Source organism: Anastrepha ludens, chromosome 3, assembly GCF_028408465.1.
Source record: "Anastrepha ludens isolate Willacy chromosome 3, idAnaLude1.1, whole genome shotgun sequence".
NCBI classification, from domain to species: Eukaryota; Metazoa; Arthropoda; class Insecta; order Diptera; family Tephritidae; genus Anastrepha; species Anastrepha ludens.
In genome coordinates, this window is record NC_071499.1 from 55,585,183 (window position 1) to 55,596,227 (window position 11,045).

Genomic DNA, 11,045 nt, shown 5'->3' on the forward strand with positions numbered 1-11,045 from the left:
TGTCATCGGACCGTTTTGCAAGTAGTTTCGAAAAAACAGCTAATATCAAATTTGGTTTTAAAATCGGTAAAACGTTAAGCGAAACATTTGAATTTATGAAAAAAGTTTATGGCGATGATTGCCTATCTCGTGCCAGAGTTCATAAGTTGTTTCAGAGATGATTGTGAGGACATAAATGACAATGAACATACGGGCCGCCCAAAATCAGTAATCACCGAAAACTCCATCGAAATTGTTCGTAAATTTATCAAAAATGAACCGAAATCATCGTTTAAATTTATGGAATCGGAGTTAAATATCTCCAAAACATCGATTTATCGGATTTTGACTGATAATTTGGACTTACGAAAGGTCTGTGCATGTTTCATTCCGCATAAGTTAACTGAGAACCAAAAATTGCCCAGAATTCAACATTCGAAAATCCTCATTAAAGAGGCGAGCAAAAACGTTCACTTCCTTTACGATGTAACGTGATGCTTCCAACATGAACCTGAAACTAAGCGTCAAAGTGCCGAGGAATGTAATTTTCTATCTTTGCGTTTTGAAGTGTTTGTTGCATCGCATTCGTCGAATTCGCCCTGAATACTGCGAAGAAGGAAGCTGGCGCTTATTGCATGCTAATCGATTCACTCTTGCCACTGATTTTTTGACTAGAAACCGCATTTTAACCATCAATCACTCACCGTATTCACCTGACATGGCTCCCTGTGACCTCTACCTATTCGGAAAATTGCATTTGGCCATGAAAGGAAAACGTTTTGTGTCCGTAGAAGTCATCCAAAAGGCTGGTACCGAAATCCTGAAGGACATTTCGATCAATTGCCTGAAACACTCGAAAACCGAGGCCAGAGGGTACAATTTTGATTAAATAAACTCGAAGTTATCAGAATAAAGCTCCTGTCGTTTCTATTTTAGCTCAGTCTTGTTTATTTTGGACTTCACCTTGTAGGTATATCATAAAGAGGAGTAAGAAATCCCTTATTTTCTCGTTAGATGGCTGTAGTGATCGATATCTCGTAAAGTATCGATCAAACAAATTAAAGTTTGTGCTCGTTGACAAGGTGGCATTTCACACTAAAAAAAATCTTTTGCTATTATTTGTTTGTTCCATTCAGTTGTGGGTGTCAGTTACAGGAGTTACAATGGAAGTCAACAAAGAGAAAATTCGGTACATTTTACAATTTTTCTGTGATAAAAGCGAAAATGCAAGCCAGGTCTCAAGACCGCGTAAATTGTGAAACGAGTTCATGGTTCCGATACTGTAAGAACTAATTACCTTCAATTTTGGTTTCGGCGATTCCGTTTAGACAGTTTTAATGTTAAAGGATGTTTGGACAATGTCGATAAAATTACAGAAATAACCGAAGTTTACCGGCATGTTAGTAGTCATAGCGTCGCCCAAAAGCTAAAGATCGATCATAGATCACAGTTTTGAATCATCTGCGCAAAAATTTTACGCAAAAATAATGGATTTATTTTTTCCAAAACTAATATTTATTATTCGCAATGTAATCAATAAAATGTAGAGTCACCACCATTACAGATACACAGAAAATTTAATATTGTTCCGATGAATATTTTCGAAGTTAAACGTAAATTTTAAAAGGCGTTTCAGAGTAAAGTAAAGTGTTTTTCAAACTTTAAACGCGTTTTTCTCAAAATGGTGTTTTCAAAGTCTGTGACCAACATTACTCGAAAACGGCTAAACCGATTAGTCTAAAATTTAACACGAGCTTCTTAAATGTATTTTTAGTAATTAATCGAAGATTTTTTCTCACCGATAAATATTTTTTATTAACAATTTAAGGCCGAAATTTTTTTCAAAAAACGATTTTTTTTTGAGAAACCGATAATTTGTCAAAAAAATGTATTTTCCTTATTCCTTCGATTAATTACTAGATTTAACTTTACTTTAAGGAAGTCAGTTTGGTTTTTTTCATTTCCGAGGATCCACCGCAAAACGTCTTTTTTGAGAGAAGCTCGCGGAGATCAGCTGTAGCCCTTTTCCAAATAAATATTTTTACTAATACTAAGTCTTAAATACAGTTAAAAGATAACATAATATGTGTACAAATTTTTAGATCAATAAATTAAAACTTTTCTTAGAAAAATATCTGGACAATTCGTTTTTGTTCGACCTTCTAACTGTATATCACCCCTTAATCATTGATAGTCCCACCTCGCATACTAAAAGTAGCATGTAAAGGGAGTACGCAGACGTTTGAACTAAACACCAGCGTGTATACCTCCAGATCGGAGGATGTGACAAAAAATGCTACCACAGTGATAAATGAATGCACAAGGAAACCTCTGAATATGGTCTCTTCTTCCCTCATACCCACCCCCGCAACAATTTGGATTTCGCAGACATCACTCCACTATTAAGCAGGGGAACTGCGTATTTAATTTCGTTAGAGAAGCACTTGAGAAGAAGGATCATTGTGTTGCAATTTTTCTAGACATGGCGCAGGTTTTTGATGAGGTGTGACATGGGGGCCGAGGCACGAGTCTATCACATAGTTACTACATTCGCTTAAAATCATATCTTCAGAACAGACATTTTCTTGTCAAAGTAAACGACGAAATCATCGACCTCCACACAATTAAAGCAGGTGTACCATAGGAAAGCGCCATAGGACGCTGTTTACAGCCGATCTTCCCTTCTCGACGAACACACACACAGCCACATATACAGATGTTACTGTTGTATTGGCTAAGATTAATCATGTCTCAGTTGCTTCTTTTAAGCTACAAGGAAACCTGGTTAATGTCTGCGCCTGGTTGAAAAAATGGCGTATAAAAGCAAACGAAAGCAAATCCATGCAAATAACTTTCACCCTTCGCAACGGATCTTCTGTAACTGTGACTTTAAGCAACACACAATTTTCCCAAACAGAATACTTAGGTATTCTGCTAGACAGGCTCTTACATGGCGATCTCACATATTTTTAAAGCGGAATCAAATCGGACTAAAACTACGCTATTGTATTGGTTACTTGGGCAAAAATCTGTGTTGCCACTAGACAATAAAGTGCTTCTATCCCAAGTAATACTCAAACCAATATGGACCTATGGAGTTCAAATATGGGATTCAGCTACAAAATCGGAATTGGTAATCCTGCAGACATTTCAGTCTAAAGAGCTGCGCATGAGCGCCAATGCGCCTTGGTTTGTAAGCAACGACGTTTTACACCGTGACCTGAAAGTCTCAACAATATATGCAGAAATCGGCAATAGCAGTTAGCGATACAGTAATCGCCTTGCCCCTCATCCAAATCCTAGAGCTAATAATTTATTAGACAACATGCATGCCTTATAATTTAGTACAACGTTTTTCTTAGTTTTTCTTAGTAAAGTGATTTGGGGCTGGGGTCAGGTGTTTCGTGAGGAGTGGGAGTAGAAGGGGTTCAAGTGTCTTCACTACTGGGGAAAGGAGAGTTATCGGCCGATAACAAACAAGTTATTTAAAAGTGTTTTTAGTTGCTGACAGATTCCCGTATTTTTATATTTTTTGTATACCAATTTATTTCATATAGTCTACGAACTTACAAATATGCTAACAGTTATTGAAAAATACACACTCTGGGGTTATATACATATGTATATAAACACTTTTTCTTTAAGCACATAAACATATGTACATATTAGTATTGCATACGCAATGTTTAACACAACATTACAGGTTTAAAATTGAACTACTTTTGACTTGGAAAGGTATTATGGACACTGAAAATAAATATTGTTTTCTAAACATATCACAGCAATGAGGAAGTGAAAATCTGTTTCAGAATTTGTGGTAATTTCGTCAGGTCCATGCAAACGTAACTATGGCCAGCAGGCATTTGAGCATTAATTCTACAAATAAACAATAGAAAGGATAAACATTTCAAATTTATCAACAAATTTATAACAGCTTACTCGTCAGCTTCCTCCTCCAAACTACCAATGAACAGCATATGAGCTTTCACCTTCGGTTCGCCGTTCATAAGCGCCTTTGCCAGCTCTTTCGGTTGTATTCCGTAACGTGATAAATTCGCATCGCTAAGCACTACCACAATTGAGTTGTCATAGTCCTCAGTCGACAATGTATTTACAGCTTCTTTGATAGCCTTTACAGTACTGTCGCCGGACCAACAAAACTGGGAATGTGCGTGCATCATACGGATTGTCTCGAAACGTTCTTTATCTGTTTTTGGTGGACTGCCAGCGCAGACAAATGGTATCTCCCAACCCTCACCGCTATGACCAACAATGTCGTAGACGATTTTCTTTTCAAAACCCTCGAATGCTTCCATAACCATAACGACGGCTTCGAGTTCGCGATCCAAACGACCATCGTAACCATTAAATCTGGAAACAGCGAAGGCAGAAATAGTACTTAAAAGTTTCATTTAATTAATACGCCTAATATGAATTTACCTATACATGGAACCGGATACATCAACCACCAACTTCAGGCGATTCGGTTTCTCCTGAATATGATCCGCCCAAGGATTGGCCTCCGCACGTCGTCTATAGATATTCTTTTCGCCAGTAATACCCTCAATCAGGCGCGTGTCATCTAGTTCGCCATGCGTTTGGTACTTCTGCCATTGCCGTTCCTTACTCTTCGTCTGCAAAGCTTCTAATACTGCCTTCAGTTGTTGTACCTGTTTTCGTATGGGTTCGTTAAATTGTGCATATATTTCGTGATCATGCGCGGACATGCGAATCTCTTTTAGCTTGTCTTCGAATGCTTTGCGATTCATTTCACGTGCTGCACGTTTCACCTCTTCAGGTATATCGTCTTTCTCTTCGTCAGAGAGCTGATGCACTTTGTGACCGGCATCTAGGCGAAAGGGGCCACCTTTGCCGCCCAGGCCAGCTGTATCGCGACCACCGGTACCCCCCGCCCATGTGTTGCCACCCACATGTGGTTCGTTCTTTGGATCTACCTTACCGTATTTGGGAGCAGATACGTCAAGTCCGCTTTTGCGCTCCACCGTCAGCTGGATTTGCTTCTTGCGCCGCAGTGCAAACAGTTCATTGCGCGCATACGCTTCAATGGGCAGGCCATGCTTGGACAGCACTGTTGTCACCTGCTCCAGCGCCTCGGACTGATATTTGTCAAAGTCCAGCACGTTGCCTACCAGTTCGGACATTGAGTCATTCGGGTATTTTTCAAGGTGCTTAACAATGTTAACCACCTCTCTGGTGGAGTAAGGGTAATTGAGTAAACCTTCATCGGCCATTGTACGGAGCTCACCAAATGCGTTCACTAGCATTGCGAGCGTCTTCTTCGGCACTGACGGACCATATTTTTGAAGCAAGTAGATTTCTGAATCAGGTGACGGATTATCAATGGCATGACAGCTGAAGACGTCACCCAAAGAGGCAAAGAAGTCGTTGCCGAGGAAAGGAAAGCCGGGTCTGTTTGCCAATACAATTACACGGAAATTGGGATGCATTTCAATGATTTCGCCGGTATGACCGGCCTCCTTAGCAGCGGCACCTTCGCCGGTTGCTACTATTTTGCGTCCATCTGAGAGGAACATTTCGCCATTTTCCACCAAGGTACGCAGTATGCATGTCACATTTACGGGAGCTTTATCAGCTTCATCAATCACCAAAATGTGTCCGCTCTTGACAGCTTTCACCAGTGGACTGTCCTCGTAGATCACCTGACCATCGCGAAGCGTCGATTGCACTGTTAAGCTATGCACGGTGGTATCGCGATGCAATTGCAGGTACTCGCGTGGTTTATTCATCAGCTGCAGTAGTTTATCGATTAATTTATTTTTGCCCACTCCCTGATTACCAACCAACAAGAGATGCTCACCAATAATGAAGTCCTGCAATAGCCGCTCTAAGAGCTCCACATGCTGTGGCATCTCATAGAAAAGCGTGCTGGGTACTTTCGATTCCGCGTCCGTAGCGACAAGCGGCATTGAGGTGTTGCCTATAGTTAGCACATTGCCTTCAACGTTAATTTTACGACGAATACCTGAGCGCGTACGACTCTTCTCGATACCAACGCGCGCAATGGCATCTTCAAGTGCGGCACGTGGCAAAGCGGGCATAAATTTGGCGAGAAAAGTATTTTGCAACACATCGTAGGCGGAGGTCAAAGCATTTGCCTCAGCGTCGCCGCTTGGAAAGGCGGAGGTACGCCGCGCGATTTTCAATAATTGACGCGTTGACAAAGTACCAGCTAAGTTCGAGAGTGTCGGATCGGTTGATTCGCGTAAATAATGCGACAATTTAATGATTTTATGAATATCTGCATTGATTTCTCCATAAAGCTTTTGTATGATTTCATATTCCTCACTTTGTTGAAGTGGGCGCACTTCGAGGAAAAGGAATAAACTCAACATTTCAGAAGTGAGCCAATTTTGAGATGGTTGACTGAGATTCGGTGGCTCACCCAGCGCTATAATGCGAAACGAGTCGTGCATTTTGAGTATACTTTTCTCAGCCAGCTGTAGTTTAGTGTAACCTTGCTGAATGAGCGCATCATAACGCGCAGAACTTAGTAAAATTGTGCCGTCGCAGAGTTGCAATTCGCGATCCTGAATTAAACTACAAACAAAAGTGAAAAATATTAGAATTTGAATAGTAGGTAAAAAATACAAAAATATACGCACCGCTGCAGCGCAACAATTGTACTCTTGTGCAGACGATGTATGCCATTTAGAACGGCAACTGAACCGTATTTTGCGGCGCGCACCAATGGTGAATCACGCCATATTGTATCACCTTCGGACGAAGTTATACGCTGCTGTATTAAATCTCGTGAAGTCATGTCCTCATAGAGAATCATTGTCTCAACAGATTGGTTCAGCAAATGCACCAAATGATTGGTGAGAGTTATTTTGCCTACACCCTTTTGACCTAGCCGATAAAGAGATGTTTATACAATTATTTTAATACATTTTTGAGAAGGTGCATACCAATCAAACAAATGTCGCCCACTGCGATTGATTGCACCATTGCGGCTAGCACATTGCGCTGATGATCGAGGTCTACGAATTGCGCCACTTTTTGTGGAGATGCTAACCGCTGACCACCAGGCGCTGAAATAGACACCTCATCTATTTTAAACTGCAAAGTAGGCGTCGCCTCATCCTTTGTGCTGCTTGTAGATATAGATTTTACGGGTTTGCTTTTTACTGGGTCTATTTTGAAAGACTTCAGTAACGATTTAATGCGATCGATATGCTCTTTTTTCATTGAGGTTTGGTAGGGATAGATGCGGGTTATGGCGTCATGTACACTTATGTGCGGATTTGCTTGCTGCAGGTAAACACAAAACCGGTTTATTGGAAAAATTATTATGAAAATGTTATTTCAAATACTTACCATCATTTTTGCCACCAAATGCAGATTGTCCAGCGGAAAGTCAGGCAGATAGTCAGTCTGTTCTGCAGCTTGAATCGCCATACCAAAGCTAACCAAACTTCTGAGATTTTCAACCGGTACATTCGGCGCATGATGTTGCAGGTCGATTAAAATTTCCTAAAATATGTACAAATCTTAACATATGGACTCATTAGGCCAATAACTTTACTTTAACTTACGTCAAAGGCATAGTGTGAAACATTTCGCGATTGAAAGCGAGAGCGCAAAGGTGGATCTAAGGGAGTTCCTTTATATTTGTGTGTAGGAAGACCTAGCGCAACCACTCGAAAATCTTCCGATACTCGTAGAACACCCAATTTGTCTAGCTCCTCTTTGGTATATGTCTGTTGAGTTAATTTAATGTATAAAATAGTAATTAAAGGGTGGCTAAATTTCAAGGGCCGATGTTGAATGTGAACCACACCTAAACGCCAAGTTTTTTTCTGCATTTCATTTGACATTTTTCAATTTCAGACTAACTCAATTTGAACCATTGATAAATACACAATCGAGCAACGCGTTAAAGTTATGCAGGCTTATTATGAAAATGGGCGTTCAAATCAAAATGCATATTGCGCACTTCGTGAAGAAAATCATCTTCAGTGATGAGGCACATTTTCACCTCAGTGGATTCGTCAATAAGCAGAATTGCCGCATTTGGGCGAATGATAATCCAAGAGTGATTGCCGAAAAACCAATGCACCACAAAGAGTGACTGTTTGGTGCGTCAACAACACAGTCGGTTCTACGTTACCGAAACCACCCGGATTTTTATCCGGCCGAAGACTGTCAGTCCATCAGCATTCCCGGTATGTAAATATGGGGAATGTTTATGATGCTACAACAACAACTGTTTGGTGCGGTTTATGGGCCGCCGGAATCATTGGGCCGTATTTTTTCCAAAATGAGGCCGGTCAGGCGGTTACTGTGAATAGTGTTCGCTATCGTGAGATTATAACGAGCTTTTTATGGCCCGAATTGGAAGATATGAATGTGGACGATATGTGGTTTCAACAGGACGGTGCCACTTGTCATACACAATGGTTCTTTTGCGCGAAAAATTTGATGGCCGAATAATCTCACGCAGCGGTGATGTCAATTGGTCGCCAAGATCATGTGATTCGACATCGTTGGACTTCTTTCTTTGGGGTTATTTGAAAGAAAAGGTGTACGTCGATAAGCCAGCAACAGTTCAAGAGCTAAGGATAAGATAATTCGGCACATTAACGGCATAGAACCTCAATTATGCCTCAGCGTCATCGAAAATTTGGACCATCGGAGTGGGGTGTGCCGCCGAGGCCGCGGCGGTTATTTTGCCGATATTTGATTCCATACGTAATTGATCCATACCAATATTATCATAATAAAGAGAAATTACAATAATTTCCTAAAAACATTGTAGTTGATTCACAATCATCACCGGCCCTTGAAACTTAACCACCCTTTATAAAGCGATAAAATACAACTTTAACACACCTCTAATAATTTGTCGTAACGCTCGGGAGCCATTAGAAATTTGCCATTTTCTAAATGCATTTCACGATTTTCCAGTAAGTTATTCAAAATGGGTAATACATTGCGTTCAGCATGCTCCACGCCATCGAGCACTAATACACGTCCGTTAACAGCAGCACGCACGGCACACTGAAAAATTCGAATTGTCATTTATGTAAAATGAATTACAAAGTTACAACCCACCTGATCATAATAAATAGCAGCTTTATTCTTAATTTCTCGCCGTTGCTTCAGATCACTTTCGGTTGTATCTCTACTCAACGCGATGTATTCTAATTCACGTTGTGTTAGCTCTAAAAATTGCATTGCTAGCTGCCGGCGTAGTGATCCAGGCTGACCTATCAGGAACATATCTTGCTTCAAGATATCCTTTTGCAGCATCCATCGCAAATGATGCAGCGCTGATTGTGTCAGTTCTAGTGTACCATCCTCGCTGTATTGCACTAAATTAAAAAAATTAAACAAAAGTAGTTTTAAATTAAAACGATGGTACATTGAACGCCTGCTTTGCAGCTGCACATGACGCATAGTGTTGTTAATTTTCTGTTATCACAGAGGAAATTAAATAAATTCTTACACCAGTTAAGAGGAACAGCTTCAGGTCGTTTCCACGACAGTCGGTTCTACGATACCGAAACGTCCCGGATTTATATCCGGCTAAGGACTGTCACTCCAGCAGCATTCCTCGTATGTAAGTATGGGGAATGTTTATGCTGCTACAACAACAACAGCATCAGGTGACTGGTAGATCTAAGTATTTTAATTATAGAGTAAAAAGCCTAAACTATTTTCTATAAACTGACAATAAATGCTAAAATGTAAATCCGGATCCTTCCGGTAACGTAGTCACGACTGTGTTGAGAACGCTAAATGTTTGGCAACGATAATTTAATCTGTCTGTTCTGAATTGATGGCAATAGTAAAGATTATTCTTCACCCAAGCGCAAATACGTTGTCTGTCTTCTAATTCGGACTTTGACCTTTATTAATGTTTTTGATTAGCATCGTAAAATTACCATATTTTTGTGGCACCAGCTCTGGATTCTTTGGTGCCTTTAAAGCTTTTGTTACATCTCCAATTTTTATTCGTTCGCTGTTGATTTTAGTTCCTTCATTCACAGTCATTGCTTCCTCTGATTTTGTTGTATAAAATTTCATATAAATTGGCGCAAACGGTGGTGATTTTAACTTTATATGATGCCATAGCAAAGCACTTGTTGTTTTTGTAGTTCTACTTAATGTTGCTAACATTTCACTCAAATAGATTTAAACTTATAATGCTATCAATTGTACTAAGAACTGGACCGTGAGATAATTATGCTCAACATAACATCCATTTGCTTGAAGAAAAATTAAGGAACTTGAAACGTAAATACAAACAGCTGATTACAACTAAATGTTGATGGGAATGAAAGAGACACATCGATATTTGCAGACATCGATAAGTTCATCGAATTGTAGTACAGAACATCATTCACTCGCCTACCAAAAACAAATTATTACTAATTAATATTATGCTTTTTTTTTACTTACTTTATTTGCAATCAGCAAATGTGATAAATTTTTACAAGTAGCAGAATATAAAAATAAATATAAAAAACATATTTCATTGCAGCATTACTTCAATTCAATTTTTGGTTTTCTTAACAATTACGGCAAATATATCTGGTGTGCATATGTACATATGTATGAGCATAAATACTTAATTTCTAAAAGGCAAATCAAGGATTAATACTTATTGCAACTTATCTTATAAAATATATTAATTATATAAAATTGAACCAAACAAAATAAAATAAAATAAAGTAAACATACCAAAGCAATAATTTCATTTACATACATACATACATACCTACCATGGATATGCTACAGTGACTCACAGCGTGTTTGACGCAGGTAATACTTTTTTAGAAAAAAGAAAATGCCTCCATGTTTATTAAATTTAATTAAAAAAATTTACACGACTTGTAATGAGATATGTATGTACTGTTAACCACTGCAGAAACAACAACCACAAAAACAAAGCTTGCTGAAAAAATATAGAAAAAAAAAATAGTTTTCTCATCAAAATATGCTCACAGCTTAAATGATGCAGTGTATTTTATATTTGCGCTGATAATGCAATAACGGTGAAATGTATTTTTTTCTGTTTA

General features: G+C 39.1%; 1 protein-coding gene across 1 annotated transcript; it reads right to left on the reverse strand.

The window, feature by feature from the left end:
- Positions 1-3,486: 3,486 nt before the first annotated feature.
- On the reverse strand, positions 3,487-10,270 carry LOC128858006 (von Willebrand factor A domain-containing protein 8). Its single transcript, XM_054093900.1, has 10 exons — positions 9,909-10,270; positions 9,076-9,335; positions 8,854-9,021; positions 7,557-7,721; positions 7,339-7,494; positions 6,930-7,272; positions 6,624-6,870; positions 4,420-6,558; positions 3,919-4,350; positions 3,487-3,855 (listed from the first exon to the last, which is right to left on the reverse strand). The coding sequence occupies exons 1-10, from the start codon at positions 10,141-10,143 to the stop codon at positions 3,756-3,758; spliced, it is 4,245 nt and encodes a 1,414-aa protein (XP_053949875.1). The 5' UTR covers positions 10,144-10,270; the 3' UTR covers positions 3,487-3,755.
- Positions 10,271-11,045: the final 775 nt, after the last annotated feature.